Source organism: Brassica napus, chromosome A6 (genome assembly GCF_020379485.1).
Source record: "Brassica napus cultivar Da-Ae chromosome A6, Da-Ae, whole genome shotgun sequence".
NCBI lineage: Eukaryota > Viridiplantae > Streptophyta > Magnoliopsida > Brassicales > Brassicaceae > Brassica > Brassica napus.
This window is the reverse complement of record NC_063439.1, coordinates 23,813,196-23,835,170: the sequence shown is the minus strand read 5'-3', so window position 1 is coordinate 23,835,170 and position 21,975 is coordinate 23,813,196. Positions and strand designations below refer to the sequence as shown.

Here is a 21,975-nt window from a genome sequence, read left to right as displayed (position 1 = left end):
GTCTACAGCCAGACGACTGAAAGGTAAGTCGTCTACAGCGAGACGACTTCCCAAGTAAGTCGTCTGACGAACAGATCTGGAAAAAAATTCGATGTCATACCTTAAATTGGTGAGATAAGTTCCTTAGCATACATAAGGCTTCTCCAAGCACACAGAATCACAAACGAAAGTCACCCATCCATAATCGTTAGCTTCTATGACTTTATGAACCATAAAAAATTTAGAATCAAAATCTTGGGTTTTTTTAGCTCTTTGTGGAGAGAATGTGAGAGATATGTTGTGTTTAGTTCACAAGAATGGAAAAAGAAGAAGGGTAAATCGATTTTGGGAGCATTAAGAGCTTCAAATTGGTTGTTCATGGTGGTTGTGGTATTGATGACAATGGCAATCTTGTAATTACTTGAAGATGATGAGGGTGAGAGAGTAAAAATGTCATTTTCGAAGAAAAAAAAATAAAAAAAAATTGATGGCATTTTCGTAAATTATATGAACTTGTGGGGTAATAAAAAAAGAGTTTCTTTTATTTTCTCTCGTTGATAGATTATTCATGTATAGTCATAGTTCCGGATAAGAACCAACGAAGATATCACAACAACTGTTTTTGGAGACAAGGCCAAACCATTTTTCCAACAATAATAAAGTATATGCCACATTCATGATCTCTAGTTGCTTCTTCACGAACTCTTAACAGAGATGCACATTGAGTAATTAGATGGAAAAAGATATGATATCCAGACGGTAGCTCACATGTCGTGCCTATCTTGGTGGCTCCACTTCGGTCAGGGTCACATGCCACTTCTATGTTTCTGAAAACAAACAAAGAGATGAAAAGCTGAAAGTAAAAGAAACAAAAAAGAGAGGGGTGACTCAGGAGATGAACGTGGACGATATTGGCTAGAATCTGGTCAATAATCCAGGCTACATTCGAGCCACGTTTCTTTCCGGTTTCACACTTTTGCTACTAGTATCTTCATATATATACGAAATTATTTGTTCGGTATCTCCCCGAGCAGTTACCTCTCTTCGAACCTTTTTCTTGTCTATTTCATTACCTCATGTGATTAATGTTTCTTTAATACTAACTTTAGAGTGACCTGTGACTTGGGATGAAACTAGCGGTGGTGTAGATCAAATAGAACATTATAGGCAGAACTTAAGATTACTGCATATTGCTCGCAGTTATTGTGGAATGAATGATACGAAACAATGTTTAAATTGTAAAAAAGATCATTATAAACCGACGTACATAGTAAATTCAAATAGTGTTCAGAGTTCGTGACAAAACCCAAAAGAAGCCATAATAATCTTATAAGACCATGATTCTAAGGGTTTCTTAAAAAAAAAAAAAATTTGTCTAGAAAAAAAAAAAAAAAAAAGCACACCAATCATGAACCGCTACGGTGGTATACTGATTCACATTTCATTTATACACTGTATCTTGTTATGCTGATATACTGCTTAGTTTGAGTTAGCTTGCCTTTAAGCGAATTTATTTTAATATAATCTGTAAAATACCATACATTTTGGAGATAAATCTAATAAATTAAAAAATTACCCTACATTTTGGAAATGAAAATCTATATTAAAACTTTTATTAACAATTCATAGTTATTAACAAAGGACCAAAAAAATATATAAGTTTTTTCTTGATTGCAAGGAAAAACAACGGATGATATTTGAAAGTATTGGAACATAATTGTCGTGAGGCGTTCACCTAGTTCCTTCAGAATATTGCCAAATAAGATTCATTGGAATAACAAATCAATTTAGTGACAAAAAAAAAGAATAACAAATCAATTTAAATAATACAAGTAAAAGTAATCCAAATAATATATAGAAAATGACAATAACTAGAAGAGAAATACAATTTTGCAAGAGTGTTGTGAACCTGAAAGAAAAATTATTTGTAGAAGAAAAAAGAGAAGGAAGTATAATGAAATTATCAAGAGGAATGAAATAAATAATAGGAACCACCAACGCAAAGAAACAAACTGTCAACCTTTATTTCGGGATCATCCCAAGAGTGCCTACGTTAATTCACAAAGAACCTTTCACAGAATATGCAATGTAATGAAATTTCACATTTGTTTTCCATCCTATATAAACCCGACCACTAACTACTACTGATTCATATCAGATAATTTACACAACTATATAACTCATTTCAATTATCTTATCAAAGATGTGGATCAACAAGTTTTTCTTCTTTCTTCCAGTTGTATGCATGGCCGTGTTCAGTACAGCTCAAACGGTTCCTTCGCAACCTCCACAGGACCCATCAGATTGTTTGTCATCGCTGGAAACTATTCCGGACTGCATCCCAGAGATATTCAGATCGATAATAAGTGGACAGATCGGGAGTATTGGACACTCTTGCTGCCATGCCTTTTTGGGTATCAGTACCGAATGTGCCTCCCATGTGTTTGTCTTCGCTCCCTTCTTCCCTCCGACTCTAAGGGATCATTGTTCCCGACATTACTAGTGCCTAACTCCTTTCGAGTCTTTGTCTCAAGGGGTTTATTTTTATCATTCTGCATGTTCTAAGGCCATACATAATGTTTCTGCTTAATAGAAAAACAACAACTCCTTATTAGACATAAATATTAACTTCCATGTAAACACTCCGACCATCTTTATCCATATATATTTCTTGTTAATATAAACATCCGGGACAACTAAATGATAATAAAGATCTTTAGGATAAACCTAAATCTTAACCAAAACCACAAAAGTATTGATGGTTTGGTGATAGTAGAAGATTTTTTTTTTTTTGCGCTTCAAGCTCATAGTATATTTGGCATAGAATATTATTCTTTAAATTCAAATTTTAAAAGCTGATTCGCTCCTATAAAAAAAACCAAATTCATAAAAATTTACAGGGAAATTAATAAAAACATGAACAAGTTTGGTTCCTCACAAAACCTCAGTTTCTCCTTTGGATTTGGCTGGTAACGTTTTAATACCCATAAAAAAATGTGTTACTACTATCTTCTAAACAAAATATCTTAACAAGTAACTGGCTTATTACCATATTGCCCTCAATGAGAATATCCGTCGCTGACTCAGCTTTAAGTGGGACCCATCTTCTGTCTTTGCAAAGTGATTATCCGCCGCACAAAAGTATCTCCTCCGCTCTCCACATACAAAGCAAGCATTTTCCGGCGATAGCATCGGAAGAAAATTCGGAAAAAAATGGAAGGACTAGTTTCCTTTCAGCCCTTCCCCTCATCCGTCATTCAACGGCGTCTCTCCACGGTTTACCTCCATAGACTCACCAGATCCTCCTCTTGTGCTCCTCTTCGTGCTCAACAGGTTTCCTTCTCTTCTAATTTCACATCGTTTTGTTACTTGTTGAACATTGAAAACGTGATTGTTGAAGACCCTTTGTAATTATGTTTGATAAAGTTAGCAGCTTTTTTTCTTTTTGTTTCTCTCTCTGTTAGTCTGGAATCACGGGAGGTTCCGAAAGTGTTTCCTCGGCATTGGAGGGTAAAGCGAGTGAGCAAGAAGTGGTTATTTACCAGGACGAAGTAGTTGCTAGCCAAGGTATAAGGATAAGGAGAAGACCACTTACTGGACCTCCATTGCATTACGTTGGACCTTTCGAGTTCCGGTTACAGAACGAGGGTAACACTCCTCGCAACATCTTGGAGGAGATCGTGTGGCACAAGGATAAAGAAGTTGCTCAGGTATCTTCTTTCTTTCCTTCCTTCTTTCTTTCATCTCATTGAGTTGTGGTCTGATTCAAAATGTGGTGACTATATTTACAGATGAAGGAGAAAAGGCCTCTCTATACTCTGAAGAAGGCTCTGGAAACTGTTCCTCCTCCTAGAGACTTCATTGGTGCTCTTAGATCTGCTCATCAAAGAACCGGGCTTCCTGGTTTAATAGCTGAGGTCAAGAAAGCTTCTCCAAGCAGAGGTATCCTCAGAGAGGATTTTGACCCTGTAAGAATCTTTTTTCTCATCTTGTTACGTGAGTAAGTTTTGGGATTGAAAGGATCTTACGTATAAGGGCTTGATATCGTAGGTTGCAATTGCTCAAGCTTATGAGAAGGGTGGAGCAGCATGTCTTAGTGTTTTGACTGATGAGAAATACTTCAAGGTAATAACCGTGAAGAAGTGGAATCCTTTAAGTGTGTAGCAGCTTTCGCATTCTTTTGACATGATTCTGTTTTCATATGATATAGGGAAGCTTTGAGAATCTGCAAGCTATAAGGGAGGCTGGTGTAAAGGTTCTGGCTTTCTCTTTGACCTGTTCATATAGTTGCGACATGCAAAGTTCTAATGTCTTGTTGTTGAAAAATGCAGTGCCCTTTGCTTTGCAAAGAGTTCATCATAGAGGCATGGCAGATATACTATGGTAGAAGCAAGGGTGCAGATGCAATTCTGTTAATCGCTTCTGTGTTACCTGACCTTGACATCAAATACATGATTAAGATTTGCAAAATACTTGGAATGGCTACTCTTGTGGAGGTTTTGAACTCCATTCATATATGCCTCAACTAATACTTCTACCTCTTCCTAATCCAGTTAATGTGTCTCTGTCGCCACTAGGTTCACGACGAAAGGGAGATGGATCGCGTTCTAGCAATTGAAGGAGTTGAGCTCATTGGCATCAACAACCGTAACCTAGGTAAAATCTTGAAACGAGACGTCCTTTAAAACTAGAGGTACAGTCCTTTTCTTGATGTGTTGTACCACTCTTTTCTTTCAGAGACGTTTGAGGTAGATATTGGTATCACAAAGAGGCTCCTGGAAGGAGAGCGTGGTGAATTGATCCGTCAGAAAGACATCCTCGTAAGCAATATTCACTTATGCCTTGCAGTTGTAGTCTTATACACATCTCACTCAACTTGTCTTTAACATGGTAGGTGGTTGGAGAATCAGGGCTATTCACTCCAGAAGACATTGCATTCGTACAAGAAGCCGGTGTCAAAGCAGTAAGCTTCCCTTCATGGTTCAAGTTACATTGCTGAAAATACTTATTGTTCATCTGATCAACTTCCTTATGGTTTACCTTTTTCTGTTGTTAGGTTCTAGTCGGTGAATCACTTGTTAAACAAAGTGATCCGGGGCAGGGAATCAGCGCGCTTTTTGGAAGAGATGTCTCAGGATGAGTTTTTGTGTAGACAAACTTTTTGTATAGAGAATGTGCAGAGCCTTGTGCCTACACATAAATGTCTGTAACAATTTTTCCTTTGATACATATACTTTACAGAATCATTCCGACGTTTTGGTAAATTCTCAAACAGTACGTTCTGGACTAAGCATTAACTTCTTTTTTTTTTGACATCTGACAGCATTAACTATGGAGGAAAAATGGGTTCATAATGAATAACTGAGGCACTTTTGACCCCAAAAAAAAATGAATAACAGAGGTCACCAAATACGAAACAGAAACCAAGTTCATATATAATTTAACAACATCAAACAACGATCACTCTCCTTTATTGAGAGACCAACTAATAGCAAACTTGAAGTGCAATAGTTGAAAGAGATACGCCGTCTTATCCACCACCCTGAAAAAAGTAAACACACGGGAGGAGTATCATGAGTTTTATTATAGGTTCCTTTTCCGCATTCTCTTGTCTTCCATCGATGGACAGTACTCAAGAATGTGAGTTACCTGGATTCATAATGCATCAAACAAGTTCAAGAACAAGAGCAGAAGCACCTCCTCCTCCGTTGCACACTCCTCCCACACCGTACTTGCCGTTTCTATTCTTTAGTATCCCAAGCAATGTGATTAGAATACGAGCCCCGCTGCAGCCTAGAGGATGTCCTAAAGAGACAGCTCCTCCATTTACATTCACCTTCTCCTGTTAAATGGCAAAAAAAAAACACAATCCATGTTTATGAAACCATAGTATATTGACTGAGAAGATGGTGTGACCGAAGAGACTCAATGGTGCAAAAAATAACTGACCGGAGTAATCCCAAGTAGCTTTTGATTTGCGAGAGCCACAACCTGTGAAAGTCAGTTCAGTCAAAACAGCCTTTCCAAATATTAGTCAATTCTTTAGGGGAAGAAGACGGATTTTCTTACTGCAAATGCTTCATTGATCTCATAGTAATCAACTTGAGAAGATTCCAAACCAGCATGTGCAATAGCTTTCGGTATTGCAAGAGCAGGAGCAGTAGTGAAAAACTCCGGTTCCTGATGGTTTAGGTCTCACTTAGTGACTGGAATAAGACATCTAAAATGTTGTATTTAAGAAGTGAAGGCAATAATATATAAGTAATGTACCTGAGCTGCATCACCATAACCTTTAACTTTTGCGAGTACTTGAAGTCCTAGCTGAAGCGCCTTCTCTCCACTCACTAGGACAAGTGCAGCTGCACCATCGCTGTCAAGGGGAGGCAAACTTTACTTAGCAAAAGACAAGTGGCAAGTCTAAACAAGATATATGTAAAAGGTTATATGGGCTCTCTTAAAGATGAGAATATATATATGGTCATCTAGGGGAAGAACCTTATGCTAGACGCATTTCCAGCTGTAACAGTGCCTCCATTCTCCTTGAAACTTGGACGGAGTTTCCTCAATTTTGCAGCATCAAACTGAGACATTAAGACACTAGTTTAGACTTTAGACATCTTCTTTCGGATTAATCTAACCATCAATTTATTTTGTGACGTGTAATGACTCATACATAAAAGATACCGATGCCTAAAATCTTATGCAACGGGTGAGTAAGGAGAAGGGAACATATGTCAGGGCATTAATGCATAATCAATATAAGCTAAAAGGGAACATAAATCACCTTCCCAAGACCTTCGTCCTTGTCAACAATGGTTGATGGCCTACCCCTTCCTCCAGAAACTTCAACCTGTACGACCAATTTCCCATTACTATATTCAGCATGTATATGTCATTAACAAAACACACAATATAAAAATATACTAACCGGGGTGATTTCCCATGTGAAGGCACCAGCTTCCTGGGCAGCAATACCACGTTCAAAACTCTGAACAGCGTAGTCATCCTGCATATAACATATTCATCAGTAGCACAGACCTATCAACACTAGCTAATTGTTTTGAGTTCCGATAAAAAATAAAACCTACTAACCATTTCTTATATTTTACTAGAGAGGCAAACTATCAACGTTAATAATCAAGAATCCAGAACAAAAACTAAAGACAAGTGGAATTTTACAGAGGATCTATCTAGTATCTAACCAATAATAAGTTAACGGAGACAAATATTGAAAACCATCACGATTGTTAATTCAAGAAAAATGAAAGAACAACATACTTGTTGCTCCCTTGTTATCTGAAATTTCTCAGCGCATAACTCTGCACAGCTTCCCATCCCACAGTCATTATAGACATCCCATAGTCCATCCTTTAACATTCCATCTACTAGAGAATCATGACCAAACCGAGATCCTTTCCTACATAAATATTTTTTTTGAATCAGAAACAAAAAATTAAACGATTGCAGAATCATATCATTATTACCTTGCTTCAGCCAAATATTTTGGTGTATTCGACATGCTTTCCATGCCACCCGCTACGACTACATCATTGATCCCCAATTGAATACTCTGAGCAGCAATCATTACCGCTGAAACCACCCATACAAACATTGTCTCCCTCGTCTTAAGAGATTTAAAATACAAAAAAAAAACAAACAGAGCGCAAAGTAACTCACCTTTCATGCCTGAAGCACAAACCTTGTTAACTGTTGTACAAATAACAGAGTTAGGGATCCCTGCACCTAAAGCAGCCTGACGAGCAGGAGCTTGGCCCAAATTGGCACTAAGAACATTGCCAAACACAACTTCTTGGACGAGAGACGGGTCAACGTTTGCTCTCTTCAAAGCAGCTGAGAACAGTAAAAGCAAATTCAGTTATATATGCCTACACAAAGACATGATCTGTCTTAAAGCAATCATACCTGCAATAGCTACGGATCCAAGCTTTGTGGCGGGTAAAGACGAGAGAGATCCGAGAAAGCCACCCATTGGAGTTCGTGCAACACCAACAATGCAAACATCTGTAACAACATTAGTTTATAAGAACATTCTTACACACATCATGGTGAATCAGAAAGAGAAGTGTGTGCTACCTCTGGGATTGACGGAATCTGCTGTATGAGCCATCCGAAATCTACAAAACGGCATCGAATTAAAGCTTTTAATCCGGTAAGGACTCAACAAGGGAACCATAGTCGGATTCGATAAGATTAACGAGAAACTGCAGAGAGATCAAAGGGATCGCTTACTTGATTCAACAATGTAACTGGAACAGAGAGAGAGTCCTATTAAAAAAACAGAGTGTCTTCGTCGGTGAATAGCGAACGGTTACTAGTCTATGAAGAGCAAGACGACGATAACAACAATGAATAGCAACACGATAACTACGATGAAGAGCAACACGACGTCTATGTGATGTGATCTCTTTCAAAAACAAAAAACAAAAAGACTTGACCCACAAAAATATTTAAAACATTATATTTAGGGCAAATCTCCAAAATAACACATTTCTAAGTTTATATCACAAAAATAGCACTCAAAAACTAAAATGACCAAAATAGCATTTTATCTTTTGAAAAATTTAAATTTTTTTATTTTTCAAAATTTGAAATCTTATCTCCAAAACCTCACTTCTCAACTCTAAACCCTAAAACCTAAATTCTAAACCCTAAACCCTAAATTCTAAACCCTAAACCCCACCCCTTGAGTGCTATTTTTGTGACTTTTGGCCTTGAATGCTAGTTTGGGAACAAAAACTTGATTTATTGCTATTTTGATCTTTTTCTCTTATATTTATCCAATCGAACCCTTTCTTTTACAAATAATTACAAACCTAACCCAAAATTTTAGTTATTTACAAAAGTAACTCTTTTTAAAAAAACTCAATTACAAAACCCTCTCTCTCTCCCAATCCCCTGTCTTAATAAAACTCCGCAGCGCCGCCGTAAAAAAAACCAAACCTTTCGACGAAGAATGTCTACCGGAGAGGAAGCTCAGATAGTGAGAGGCACAAGAAAGAGGAGAGTCGGCGCAAAGAACGGTGGGAAGAAGAATAAAAAGTTCAAGACTTTACCTCCTTCCTCCTCCAACAGGTTCAAGCCTTCAAAGAAGGACCAGAAGCTCTTCCAGCAGAGAAGGCGAGGCTACAACTCCGACGAAGAAGAAGAAGATGAATCCAAGAAGGCGCCGGAGGTAACCATTCGCGAGAAGATATTCACTGATGCCAACATGGGTCCCAACTACGACGAGGTTGAGGAGGAAGAAGATGGGGAGGACAAGGACGAGGGTTCCGATGGGGAGGATCACGGGGAGATTCAGACTGGGATCACTAGGTTTGGTAGTGAGGATGGATGTAATGCGTTTAGAATGGCTTTTAAGTCTATCATGAAGAAGACCAAAGGAGAAGATGAATTGGTGAGCTTTATTAATATTAGTTTTCATATTCAGACAGGATAATTCGTAAGTGTGTAATGAAATGGTGTTTGGGTTTGTGGAACAGGGTCCTGTTTTGTCAGCACATAAGAATCTTATAGCTCAGAAGCTAGCTGAAGAGGAAGCTGAGAAGAAGGCTAAGGGTCAGGCTAGAAAGGCGAAACATTTGGTATGAGTTTGATTGCATTTATTCACTGTTCTTTTCTTTTACTGTATGTGTTGAGTTAATGATGATGACTCGCTGAAACATTACAGGTTGCTGAGAAAGGACATGTTAAACCTGCAAACCATTTGGAGTCCCATGAGAAGATTCTTATAGGTGTTGCCACTAAAGGAGGTATGGTTTCTTCAGTGAACTTTCTCTTTTTCATATTGTTTGGTACTGACTTTGTTTTCCTTCATGAACTCCAGTGGTGAAGCTTTTTAATGCTGTAAGTTTGTTTCTACTTTTTTTTTCCATTTTTTTAGTCTCTGAGAGAGTGATTCCTCTGATTCAAGACTTTTTATTTTCAAACAGGTAAACAAGGCTCAACATGCTCAGAAGGGTTTGAATGCTTCAAGGGAAAAGGACTCTAAAGGTAGAGGCTTTAGATGTTGATCTTTATCATGAATCTATCTGTGCTCCCTTGTCTTGTTTGTGGCTTCTAATTCTGTTTTGTTTTTTTTTTCCTGTTGGAACATCCATCAGTGTTAAAGAAGCGAAGAAAAGAAGCATTCTTCTCGGAGTTAGGAAAAACATCGAGAACAGACTCCAAGGTTTGGCATATTCTAATATTGCCTCTTACTCTCTCTTTGAATATTCTTTATCTTGACAGTTTTATATGTTTTTATACCATCACCTTTAGATGCACTTATATAAGCAAGTTAGTATAGTGTTCTTACTTGATTTGGCTTCTAATAGAGATATTAGCGGAACGAATCAATTTCATAAGTGAGAGCTGTTAGCTATAAGTGTATTCTTGGTAATTTACTGATGAGATTCTGTGGGATGGTACAGGCTCAAAAAGCTTCAAATTCTAATGAAGACGAAGCTCCTGCGTGGGCTCCTCTACGTGATAATTACATGTTAGCAAACCCAAAGCTCAAGGACTGGGACAAAAAACAGGTACCATTCATTCTTATCCATAGTTCTGAAACCACTTTGCTTGCATACACTCTTTCCCTGAGACTTGTAATTTTATTGTCTACAGGAAACAAACGAGGGAGATGATTTTGCCGCAATGTCAGGAGATGAAAGTTATGAAGACTGAGCTACCACTAATTTATAGTACAACCAGAGCTTCTGTTTGATCAAATATGAATGAATTCAGTTATTTTGATAGTGCAAAAGGAACTTGAAACCAAGATAATGCAATATCAAAGATTTAACAAAAACAGTTATGATTCTTGTGGCTAGGCCTGGGCGTTTTTAACTCAACCCGAAGTACCTACCTAGACCCGAACCGGAAAAACCGAAACCGAATCCGAACTGTTATACAAAAATATCCGAACGGGACTTATGAGCTTAGTACTTTGGTGTTTGGTTATAATCCGAACCGAACCGACATCCGAACTAGGATCCGAAAATATCCAAAATTAGTTAAATATGTTAAAGTTTTTATATATTTAAGATGATTAAGATATTTTAGGATATTCAAAATATTTTTTAGTTTGTTTTAATTGTTATTTTGAATACGTTTTAGTTAATTTAGATAGTTTAACTAGTTTTTAATTAGATTTATAAACAATTTATATATTTTTGAAATAAAAAATTGTCAATTTTTAAGGTCTAAAAAAAATATTTTTGGACAATTTTAAACATTGGTTACATCCGATCCGAACCGAACCCGGAAGGAACCGAACCGAAACCGATCCGATAATTAGTAAAACCCGAATGGTACTTCTGAACATAACACCGAAAATCCGAATTATCCGGACCGAAACCGAACGGTCCACCGAACGCCCAGGCCTACTTGTGGCTGGCTTTGGAAAAATTCACATCTAATACATAAATGTATAGAACATGGCCTTTCTGGTACACTCTAAATCTCGTACATGATTGATAAATAGTGCACACAGATTAGGAAAGCAAATACAGATATACATACAAACAATAAGTGTGCATTGATGGTCCTGCCATGGCTACAATATAACAAAATTTTAAGGATCCTGCTCCTCTGTTGAAAAGCTTCATTGTCTAGTCATATGCTTAAGAAGCAATGACAGAAGAAGAGGCAGACGCATGAGCCCTCCAAAGCAAGAATGAGCTTGAGGGCCAATCCTGGAACTGCTCTTTAGTTTACATCTCTTTAATCTAATATCTCCACTTTGTGGGTCCTTCATTGTTTTGGGGTTTTGTGGCAACCTCAGTAGCTTCTTGTTGGGCTCAGCGGGTCGTAATCATAAGCTTCACCAGACTTGACAAACCGTCCCTTCACACGCCGTCTCACATCAGCTCTTTCTTTCCTAGAGACATACCTCACTCGCTTGTCAAACCTATTTAACACAAAACAATATTAGCAATGATGATAACCTTCACTAACGATGAATGAAAACTCATTTCCAAGTTGGGTTCAAACACTTACTTGCGAGCCTTCTTCTTTTCTTTGTAACGTATAACCGCGTTGTTACGTGTTGTTGCACTAATCTCCTGCGCTGTTGGAGGGCACCATAGTGGTGTCTCCTTCGAAACCTGCTGCATCGATGACACCCCACAATCTTGAAAATCACCAGCGTTATTACCTTCTCCAGTGGCACCAGAGAAGGATATATTCGAATGAGCTGGCTGTGATGAGAAACAGATTATTGGCTCCGTTCTACAAGTCATGAGCGAGTCTCCAGATGCAGCATTGCTTTCTGCTGGCTGCTGCATTGTCTTTCCCTGAATTAAAAAAAAAAATAGAGAGAGAGTGTGTAAGAACCATAAAAGTACATCCTTCATGTTAGTGAATACTAGTCTTATGGAGAAAGAACCTCATGTTTCTCGAAAAGACTTTCGATTCCACCGTGTTCAAAGAGGTCTTTTGAAGAGTTGTAAGCTGTACCAAAGAGCTCATCATACTTCTCAAAAGCCATGTCCATTTCATCCATAATGAGATTCCCACAAAAGTCATCTTCAGATACTCCAGGACCCTGCAACAACCAAAAACAAGAACAACATTTATACGCCACTTGCTTTTAAGACGCTACCCAGTTCGAGTGACCGCTGGGACGAAACTAATATTAAATGTTGTGGTTTCGGGACTACAGGCTTCTGGTATTCAAAAAAAAGAAACAATATGAAGAAAATCAAGTACATTACCTTAGCCAATGTGGACTTTTCTTGTGCAGCAGAGCTAGTTCCAGGCTGATCTACATCAACATCATGTCCACCTGATTTCTTTTCTCCTGTGCCTTCATCTATAGTCATCAAACCCATCCCTTGCTCACAAGCAGACTGTCCACCTTTAGAGAAATCCAATTCCAAACAGAAAGACCATATCGATGCAAGCTCCTCACTCGAAGGGCAGCCAGAGTAGCAGTTAATGGTTTGCTTCTTATGATGTGAATTAGTAGCTCCGTTGTGGCCTAACCAGTCACAGTTCTGACAGAGGGAAACCCTCTCGTCGGTGCACCGAACAGAGGCTGGTTGTGCATTGCAACGCTCGCATATCAAAGTTCTTGAATGACGTTTGGATAAAGCGTTAGCGGAGTGAACGTTACGGTCGCAGGACAGGCACAGACACGCTGCATCGGAGCGGCAATGGACCATTGATCTTTGTTCACCGCAGAAGTCACACATGTAACCCATTTTTATTAAAAAAAACTGAACCAATCTGATGTTTTGGCTCAACTGTAACGCTGGAGAAAGCAAAGCTCCTTTCACTGATCAAATAATTAAACCGTTTTTGTTAGTTACCACAATAAAGTATATAACTAACAACTTCTTCACTTTGATAAGTCTTTTGATATTAAAGGACAAAAGGTTGAAACTTGGTATCAAAAGCAAGTTCAGAAATAGAATAAAGATCCAAACTTTTGAACATTTCTTTATTAAGGGTTGTAACATCTATAAACGAACTATGTATAAGACTGCTAGAAAGCAAAACTAGAGAGCAGAGCAAACAATAAAGTCACAGAAAGATTAGCTCAAGTTATAAATTTACAGATCAACGCCAGTGAATACTCTAATTACACAAAAAATCCTCAATCTTGCAATCCATCAAAAGAGTAAACATATCTAGAGAGAGAACCATAAAGAAGAGCAACATAGATCCATTTCGAGAACCCTCACTCAAATAAGAACACAAGGGTTTAGAGATAAAAGGAACTCACGTATGATAGAGACCGTCTCTAGTATCTTCAGAAGCAGAAACAACAAATGTTTTTAATAGGAATAAGCTTCAGAAGAGAAGAGATGAGAAGGTTTTGGTCTGCGTGTGGAAAAGAGTAAAGAGAGAGATGGGATAGATAGACAAATGGGTGAGTTGTCCTCAAAGGGACATGTAGTCATGTGACTTGAGAGATAAAGCTTATTACAAAAAAATTAGGGGAAAAAGTGCAAAAAGTTTCATTTTTCAAGGACCCCACAGATATTTTAGGAACGATTTCTCACGCGCTCGCGCATAAGAAAATAGCTATACTCGCGGAAATGAGTGGTACACGTGAACCTTTTTATTGCGCTTTCTCGATCCTGGATTCTCAGAGCGTACCTAAAAACCTGCCCCTTTTAGATGTACTTTACGCCCTTATTACAACATTATTGGCTTTGACTCTCCCTAAAATATCTCTTCTCTTCTGTTCTGTCTCTTTTTTTTATTTGTGCGTTTCACACTCACCCACATGAACAAAATATCTTTGGCCTACTAAAAGAGGAGATATTTTTAGTTTTCTAGGTGAAAAAGAAAGGAAGACCAAATAATATCTGCCAAGTTAGATACGTCTGTCTTCACAAAAATATATATATTTCATCATGTAATCTGCAACTCTGACACGCAGCCAGTATCTGCTTTTAAAATGATTTATCTGCTCTTTCCCTTTTTACCAATAAGATTAGTGAAATACTATAACTTCAAAAAATATTTTATATAATTAACGATAATGACAACAATGATGGTATGAATATGATTATAAAACAATTGGTTCTACAAATGGTCAATTCTAGTTACTTTAACTCCATTGCATTAACTCTATATATGTAAGAACTTCAGTTTAAGTTAAATGAAAATCATAGATGACAAAAAAAGTTACCTTAACTCCATTGCCGAAAGAAATTATATGTTATTATTGCTGCAATGCCATTCTAAGAGAGTCGCTATCTAACTATTTACCCGTTTGGGCCTTGATTTAGCAGTCACGTTAAGTTATCTGGCAAACAAAAAAAAAAGACTGCCAAATTTCCAAATGTGAAAATGAAAGGATTTAGTTTGTTTCGACTAGGCGGCTACATTTGAAAGGTTTAAAGTCAACCTACATCTTTGACAGAGAAAAGTTCAACTTAAATCATGTTAATGCAACTACCAGATCATATGTTAAGTATGTGATTTAAATTCACCAACTGTTAAGTCTGATTGTTTCTTAGGTCTCTTTATGTTGCTTTTTTTTTCTTCTCTTCCCCAGTATTGCTTAGTTTAAATTTCTCTGTTACTAGTGTCTATGTAAATTCTGTCAAAAATCTGAAAATAGTATAAAATCTTAACATTTTTACCAAAAAAAAAAAAAAAAAAAATCACCAACTGTGTATATATGAAATCATCTCTAAACTGGATGAGAATGGTTCTACAAGAACTTTACTATATATCTATACGTTTTTATAACTGTTAAAACCATACCGCAGTTAAACCGCTTGTCCCGCACCACTCAAACCGTAGTTACCATTCGGAGCCTTAACCAAAAATATATGGCCCAGTGGTCTTTGCAGAATATTCAAGTTTGTGATTAAGGTTTCGAATGATGATAAATCACACCGCAGTTAATAGTTTACGCACCGTAATTGTTTTGTATGTCACCATTCGGACTCTAAGGATCTAGTTTCCCATCTCCAAAGATGGTTAGCTAATTATCCAATTTTTTACTAACCATGGTGATGAGTCTGGATTTCAACGAGAAATCTCTCCTGGTGATCAAATACATTATAAAGAGAGATTTAAAGAGTATAATTAAAAATAAAACACTATAAAATTTCTATGGTGTATTAACATTTTATCACTCAAGTTTCCAAGCATAAAGAAACAAACAGAACTCATGCAATGGCCCATAACCACTAGATGCAGAGTTGTACCGACTCAAAGGACTACTCCCTCCTCCACTATCCCCATCCTCCGCATCGCTAAAGTACTCGTCTACCATCATCGCTCCAACCGCCACCGGCTTAAACAAAAACAGCCCCGAACTCGCCGTGGACTCCGAACTCCCAAACAACCAATCATGCACATCGTAGTACACCATCACAGGAGTTCTATCCACCAACACCATCACATTTCCTCTAAACTTCCACTGCAGATTCTTCACGTGCACCAACACGATCCCATCCATGCTTATCCACATCTCTTGATCTTTCTCATCGTTCGAGCTCTCCACCACCACTTCATGTTCCTTTCTCTGCTCGTCGAATCTCGCTCTTGTAGAAAACGTTTTCTTCCCAAAAATGCTCTCTTTCTTGAAAGATATAAACCCCTCGACCAGCGCGGGTCTTGACTTCGTCCTCTTGTAAGCTTTATGTTTTAAGTCTCCCAACAACAAGACAACCTCTTCGTCCGAAACTATCGCCACGTAATAATCTGACACCGGCTCGGGGCTACCGTTTCCTGACAACTTCGCCGACCTTAGATCCCAGAAGACCTCCACGAAGTTTCCTTCTACGTCGAATGACTTCGAACCTCTTTTGCTCCAGAACTGCCACGGCTTGACAAGATCGATCTTGCAGCAATAGTTCATATCGTTGTCTAAGCTAGAGACCATGACGGTGAGGGAATGGTTCATGAGATTCTTGGACCATAAAACCGTGACGTTACGGAAGAAGCCCGCCACGTGAGCTTGGTAGCCGCACGTGACTGTGCTGTGAGGCGTGGGGGTCGCAGCTGACTTGAGTTGTGCCACGGTCTTTGTGGTGTCTGTTATTTTAGCTGCGAATGCGGCCGGCTGGGTTCCCATAGATGGGATACGAAACGATAACATCTTTATTAGGATCAGAGCCTAATATCCTTTAAAAAAATTGTAACAAAGACTTTGCTCTCAACATGCAACAGCAAGATTCTTGAGAAACTGCATCAGAGTTTTGGCTAAAAATGGCGATAATTGTTAATGTTTTTTTTTCTGTATGATTTGTTCTGTTGACAAACGATTTCAGTTTGTTTGTTTCAGCTGAGAATAGACAGTTTTTTTTGTTTGGGTTTTGGCAAAAGAAAGAGCAAAAGGAGAAAGGATGAAAGATTTGAGAGGTTATTTGATCGATGGAACACCGATGAAGAAGGAGTCTATATTTGGCATGTTAATATTGGCAAAGTCACTTATCAAAAAAATATTGGCAAAGTAGATAAAAATGGCTTTATGAAGTTCAAACAAAACGAGTGTAAGATGCATACCATCTTAGAAATGTTTCCAACAAATGAATCCTTTATTTAGCTCATAAAAACCTCCACGGATGGCGAAGAGAGATTCACATATTTTGCTTGTAACAATAGATTCATAGATTTGATCTTGAGATACATTACACTATGATAAAGTTGAAAATAAAAACAAAAAAATGTCTAAAGAGAATTATTTATTAATTTTTTTATCAGAGATAGAATAAAAATACATAAACTTAAATTTATCAAATTATTATAGAATAGTATATTAGATAATAAAAAGTCGTATCCTTTTAAATCTTTTAAAATATTTTTAATCCGTCACAACTTCTAAGGGTTGATCTTTATCTCTCAATATGTGCACATATTGTCGTAACATTACATTATTGTTGAACCATAAAAGAGTAAGTCGTCGCCACCAGATCTGACCAACCTTGAAAGTTGTATTGCCCGATTAAAACATATAAATACACTAAAAATTACAACCGATTAGACTCACAATTTCGGCGTAGTTTGAGCTCACAAATCCATCATAAATATCTGATGTGTATAATAAGAGTTAGATTGCAACCAATTTGCGATAATCCCTTATATATTAATTGAGAAACATTTGAAAAGATGTAACCTCAATTTTGTATTAATTAAAAGAAGCCCCAATGCATAGGTGGCACTCAATTAGGTAGTCAATTACATTCAATTGAAAAATAAGTAGGTCCACATTCGATTTTTATATGTTGTTAGATACATAAGTTGGTCAAACTATATGATATAATGATATGATATGATATTTTCTTTCCTTAAATAAAACCTACGGAATTACCATAAATGACTAATATATATATATGACAATTAATGAATTTAATAATAAAGATTTGATAACAATGTATATCTCCTCCACCATTTTTTGTTTAATTTTATATTATTAAAATAAATTAAACAATCAAATTAGCTATAAAAATAAAATTTAGATTTTTTCGTATATGTTATATTTTGAATTTTTAAAAACGACAATAAATGACTAAAACTATTAAAATTATTATGTTAAAAATTAATGATCAATGGTTTAACATTTTTATTATAAGAAGATACACATGATTTTAAAACCATATGAGTAAAAAATATCATTTAATAATAAAATAAATATATATATATATTAAACACTATATACCATAAGATTACATAAATATTTTAATATTAAAACTTTCAATGAATTTTCAAGAACATTTATAAATTATAAACTTATTAAAGATTTCAGATTGAAAATTTTGTTATCGATGATTTAAATATTTTGTTATAAAACGATATGAATGATCATAGAACCGTATGATTATAAATTCTTATTTAATAAATAACTATACAAAATATACTATTCGTAGAAAAATAGGTTGGTCCATCTTAACTTATATTACACTTTTTATTAAACTAACTATCGAATTGATAAATAACGTACCAAAAAATGTTTTGCACTTTCCTTAAATAAAAGCTACGAAATTACCTAATATGATTAACGTATATGTGAAAATTAATTATAATGAATAATAAATATTTGATAACAATTTTTGTATCTTAGTTCTTTTTTAATTTTATATTATTAAAATATATTTAAAAATGACATTAAATATATAATAAAAACATTTATAATTTTTTTTATATGTTATATTTTGAATTTTTCAAAACGTCTATAAATTATTAGAAATTTGAAGATCCCCACTCTGAAAATTTTGTGATCAATAGATTTTTTTTTTGTCATAATAAGTTACAAATGATCATAAAATTGTATTAATATGAACTTTTATTTAATATTATAAGAAGATACACATTATTTTAAAACCATATGAGTAAAAAATATCATTTAATAATAAAACATATATATTTATATATATATATAGATTATACTATATACCATAAGATTACATAAATATTTTAATATTAAAACTTTCAATGAATTTTCAAAAACATTTATAAATTATAAACTTATTAAAGATTTCACATTGAAAATTTTGTTATCGATGATTTAAATATTCAGTTATAAAATGATATGAATGATCATAGAACTGTATGATTATAAATTCTCATTTAATAAATGACTATATAAAATATACTATTCTTAGAAAAATAGGTTGGTCCATCTTGACTTACATTATATTTTTTATTAAACTAACTATCGAATTGATAAATAATCTACCAAAATTTTTTTTGCACTTTCCTTAATTAGAAGCTACGAAATTACCTAATATGATTAACGTATATATGAAAATTAATTATTATGAATAATAAATATTTGATAACAATTTTGGTATCTTAGTTCTTTTTTTTTAATTTTATATTATTGAAAGATATTAAAAAATCACATTAAATATATAATAAAAACATTTATATTTTTTCTTATATGTTATATTTGAATTTTTTCAAAACGTTTATATATTATTAGAAATTTGAATATTCCCACTCTGAAAATTTTGTGATCAATAGATTATTTTTTTGTTATAATAAGTTACAAATGATCATAAAATATAACGCATATGAATTTTTATTTAATAAATATTCAAACTAAATAATATATATATATATATAAACACTAATGATTTAAAACAACAAGATTGGCAGATCAATTTAGTCGTCCAGTTGAAATCTTTCAAAAGTATGTGAAAGACTAAAGTCAAAGTAAATATGGATTTAGAATAGTAGTTATATTTTACTAACCAAATACCGAAAAAAACCGAACCGAACCGAAACCAACCCGATATCCGGATTGAACACCCGTAATCCAAATGAACCCAAACTATTGTTTCATTCTCCAAAATATAATAAAAATAATAATTTAATCCCGCGCAAGGCGCGGGTCTTATCCTAGTCTTTCTTCTATTTTCCATATGCAACGATCACATGGCGACAATTTAAACTAGGTCACTTGTTATATGGCATGTCGATATTGTATAATCGAAATTTGGAAAACTTTAAAAGTCAGAAAGTTGGTTCTAAGGTTGAGAGCTTACGCAATGCAAGACAATCATCCAATAATAGCTTACTGTAATCATTTTCTTGTCGTTTTTCATTTATTTTGTTATTAATATATATGGAAACGTAGACTTGCAAGCAGGGGCGGACGGAAGAAAGGAGTGGGTCTGGCAGATGCCCCACTTTTTTTTTCTTTTTTTTTTGCTTTTTTTAATGGTAAAAAGAAAATTGTTTCTAGTAAGTTAAAGAGAAGAAAAAGTAGATCTATAACCGGGTCTGATAAGCGGTCGGCGCGTAAACGTGCGTGCTATTACTGGAGCCCTCCAAACTACCTTTAAAGCTTTTGATTTTTGTTTCGCTCTCGTCCCTTCTTTCCTCTGCCTTGCCTGAGCTCTGGAACAAGGCCGTCCATGGCGGATCTGTCTCTGGCGTAAAGGCGCAGTCGTGTTGAGGAAAGCGCGGTGAAGCTCCTTGTTCGGCTACTTGGTTTTGTCTCCGGGAGGCGGAAGTTCCTCCAGCTCTGTTGACGCTGGTTCCTGTCCCTGAGAGGTGGAGGCTTCGTCAGCTCTGCCGTCGTCGGTCTAAATCTCGGGAGTGAAGGCGTTCCTTGCTTTGCCTCGCCGACTTTTGGTTCCCTAGTTCCGTTTTAGGGTTTGGTTTTCTCTTTCCTTTTTGTTTTATGCTTTTGGTTTGGTTAGGGTTGGCGGAGATCTCGTCGGAGGACGATCGAAGCTCAACCATGGTTAACGGTGATGGTTCGCATGAAACTTTCCTTTCGGTGCTTGTGATGAATGATGACGGATGAGATCTCGAACAGTTGATTGAAGCTCTCCGATATTGGGTTCACTTGAGTTGAAGACGTTTGCGGTGGTGATGGTGTGGAGTAAGTGAGCTCCGGTGGATCCGGATGAATCGACGGTTGGTTACCCGGTGGTATTTCGAAGCGAGGGTGAAGTCGGAGCCGCAGCGTTTGTCCGCGCGGCAGCGGAACCTCATTTGTCTCCTAGGGTTTTCGTAGTTGGGCCTTAGGCCCAGATTTTTGTTGTATTTTGGTCCGTTTTATTGGGCTTATGTATGTTGTATTGTGGGCTTTCAGGCCCGTTAATCAAATATTTATTGAGGAAAAAAAAAAAAGTTAAAGAGAAGAAAAAAAAAAAAACAAAAATGCCCCACCCACCCAATCAAAAACAAAACAAAACTATTTCAATCTAATTACAAATAAAATAAGTTTGTTCCAGCCTAACATTTTTTTTTATCAACGTTCCAGCCTAACTAGAATTAAGACGATATAACATATTTAACCCGATCCTAAATATACAATAACTTAATAACTTAAGTATTCAGCTCATATAATTATTAATCAAAATATTAAAAACCCTAATATTTCCTTGTTGAATGTTACAACTTACAAGCCATATGTTTATTCTCTTTTGAAAAAAAAAAATCTGCGCACAAAAAAAGTGTTCTTATTTTTACTAAGTAGCACAAAGCTTTGTAGACTGAGCATGGTGTTGTATCAATCATATAAAAATTGGACATTAATTTGTGAGTCCATCAAAATTACTTCTTTAGAATATTTTCTAAGTAAGATTATCAATCATTTTTGATAATTTATCATATATTTGATTTCAATTAAACTATTCACTTCTTTTCATTGTTTATCATATTTTAAAATACTATTTTAGTTGTTTTTATTAGGTACTTATGACACAATACTTTTAAGAAACAATATCAATATTCATTGGAAACCAATATCTATAGTATAATATAAGTTTTTCATTATACATGGGTGGTTTCCTATGTTTTTAGTTGATTGTAAGCTTAAAGTTTAATTTTGAGCTTTTATATGATTATATTATATTTTTGAATAAATTGTTCTATTAATTATAATAAATGTAATTTGTGCCCCATTCTAAATAAATTTTTGAATCCACCCCTGCTTACAAGTTCTGAGCAACAAGAAGCAAAACCCCACAGTTTTTTTCTACAGTACACTTACTCAAATAGACAATTTATTTCATAAGTGTTAAAAAAGACAATTTATTTCATATATTTGGGCACAGAAGATAATGCTTTCTA

General features: G+C 35.7%; 6 protein-coding genes across 6 annotated transcripts; 3 read left to right on the top strand and 3 right to left on the bottom strand.

The window, feature by feature from the left end:
- The first annotated feature begins 2,154 nt into the window (after positions 1-2,154).
- LOC106352278 lies at positions 2,155-2,663 on the top strand. Its single transcript, XM_013791938.3, has one exon. It carries the CDS (start codon positions 2,183-2,185, stop codon positions 2,480-2,482), a length of 300 nt encoding a protein of 99 aa, XP_013647392.3. The 5' UTR covers positions 2,155-2,182; the 3' UTR covers positions 2,483-2,663.
- Positions 2,664-3,064: 401 nt separating this feature from the next.
- LOC111198715 (indole-3-glycerol phosphate synthase, chloroplastic-like) lies at positions 3,065-5,294 on the top strand. Its single transcript, XM_022687801.2, has 10 exons — positions 3,065-3,312; positions 3,444-3,689; positions 3,771-3,947; positions 4,030-4,104; positions 4,190-4,234; positions 4,311-4,475; positions 4,557-4,635; positions 4,717-4,799; positions 4,874-4,942; positions 5,036-5,294. The coding sequence occupies exons 1-10, from the start codon at positions 3,193-3,195 to the stop codon at positions 5,117-5,119; spliced, it is 1,143 nt and encodes a 380-aa protein (XP_022543522.2). The 5' UTR covers positions 3,065-3,192; the 3' UTR covers positions 5,120-5,294.
- Positions 5,295-5,309: 15 nt separating this feature from the next.
- Positions 5,310-8,442, bottom strand: LOC111198714 (acetyl-CoA acetyltransferase, cytosolic 1). Its single transcript, XM_022687800.2, has 14 exons — positions 8,230-8,442; positions 8,074-8,114; positions 7,903-8,001; positions 7,657-7,830; positions 7,464-7,569; positions 7,258-7,396; positions 6,908-6,985; positions 6,764-6,829; positions 6,475-6,560; positions 6,250-6,349; positions 6,049-6,159; positions 5,929-5,970; positions 5,629-5,821; positions 5,310-5,521 (listed from the first exon to the last, which is right to left on the bottom strand). The coding sequence occupies exons 2-13, from the start codon at positions 8,105-8,107 to the stop codon at positions 5,645-5,647; spliced, it is 1,212 nt and encodes a 403-aa protein (XP_022543521.1). The 5' UTR covers positions 8,108-8,114; positions 8,230-8,442; the 3' UTR covers positions 5,310-5,521; positions 5,629-5,644.
- Positions 8,443-8,873: 431 nt separating this feature from the next.
- On the top strand, positions 8,874-10,797 carry LOC106348975 (RRP15-like protein). The gene is made up of 8 exons (XM_013788828.3): positions 8,874-9,394; positions 9,480-9,581; positions 9,668-9,749; positions 9,824-9,843; positions 9,930-9,990; positions 10,101-10,168; positions 10,410-10,517; positions 10,603-10,797. Exons 1-8 carry the CDS (start codon positions 8,954-8,956, stop codon positions 10,660-10,662), a joined length of 942 nt encoding a protein of 313 aa, XP_013644282.3. The 5' UTR covers positions 8,874-8,953; the 3' UTR covers positions 10,663-10,797.
- A 578-nt stretch (positions 10,798-11,375) lies between these two features.
- Positions 11,376-13,958, bottom strand: LOC111198716 (zinc finger protein CONSTANS-LIKE 10). The gene is made up of 5 exons (XM_022687803.2): positions 13,706-13,958; positions 12,693-13,255; positions 12,365-12,523; positions 11,977-12,272; positions 11,376-11,887 (listed from the first exon to the last, which is right to left on the bottom strand). The coding sequence occupies exons 2-5, from the start codon at positions 13,179-13,181 to the stop codon at positions 11,758-11,760; spliced, it is 1,074 nt and encodes a 357-aa protein (XP_022543524.2). The 5' UTR covers positions 13,182-13,255; positions 13,706-13,958; the 3' UTR covers positions 11,376-11,757.
- Positions 13,959-15,419: 1,461 nt separating this feature from the next.
- Positions 15,420-17,518, bottom strand: LOC106352279. Its single transcript, XM_013791939.3, has one exon. The coding sequence runs from the start codon at positions 16,544-16,546 to the stop codon at positions 15,575-15,577; it is 972 nt and encodes a 323-aa protein (XP_013647393.2). The 5' UTR covers positions 16,547-17,518; the 3' UTR covers positions 15,420-15,574.
- Between the last annotated feature and the right edge of the window lie 4,457 nt (positions 17,519-21,975).

Coding starts and splice junctions, on each gene's coding strand:
- LOC106352278 (XM_013791938.3), top strand. CDS start 2,183: ATGTGGATCAACAAGTTTTTCTTCTTTCTTCCAGTTGTATGCATGGCC.
- LOC111198715 (XM_022687801.2), top strand. CDS start 3,193: ATGGAAGGACTAGTTTCCTTTCAGCCCTTCCCCTCATCCGTCATTCAA. Junction 3,948..4,029: donor TCAGAGAGGATTTTGACCCT/GTAAGAATCTTT, acceptor TTGATATCGTAG/GTTGCAATTGCTCAAGCTTA. Junction 4,476..4,556: donor GAATGGCTACTCTTGTGGAG/GTTTTGAACTCC, acceptor TGTCGCCACTAG/GTTCACGACGAAAGGGAGAT.
- LOC111198714 (XM_022687800.2), bottom strand. CDS start 8,107: ATGGCTCATACAGCAGATTCCGTCAATCCCAGAG. Junction 7,397..7,463: donor AAATATTTGGCTGAAGCAAG/GTAATAATGATA, acceptor ATATTTATGTAG/GAAAGGATCTCGGTTTGGTC. Junction 6,561..6,763: donor AGGACGAAGGTCTTGGGAAG/GTGATTTATGTT, acceptor TTAATGTCTCAG/TTTGATGCTGCAAAATTGAG.
- LOC106352279 (XM_013791939.3), bottom strand. CDS start 16,546: ATGTTATCGTTTCGTATCCCATCTATGGGAACCCAGCCGGCCGCATTC.
- LOC106348975 (XM_013788828.3), top strand. CDS start 8,954: ATGTCTACCGGAGAGGAAGCTCAGATAGTGAGAGGCACAAGAAAGAGG. Junction 9,991..10,100: donor AAGGGAAAAGGACTCTAAAG/GTAGAGGCTTTA, acceptor AACATCCATCAG/TGTTAAAGAAGCGAAGAAAA. Junction 10,169..10,409: donor CATCGAGAACAGACTCCAAG/GTTTGGCATATT, acceptor GGGATGGTACAG/GCTCAAAAAGCTTCAAATTC.
- LOC111198716 (XM_022687803.2), bottom strand. CDS start 13,181: ATGGGTTACATGTGTGACTTCTGCGGTGAACAAAGATCAATGGTCCAT. Junction 12,524..12,692: donor AAAAGTCCACATTGGCTAAG/GTAATGTACTTG, acceptor TGGTTGTTGCAG/GGTCCTGGAGTATCTGAAGA. Junction 11,888..11,976: donor GAAAAGAAGAAGGCTCGCAA/GTAAGTGTTTGA, acceptor TGTGTTAAATAG/GTTTGACAAGCGAGTGAGGT.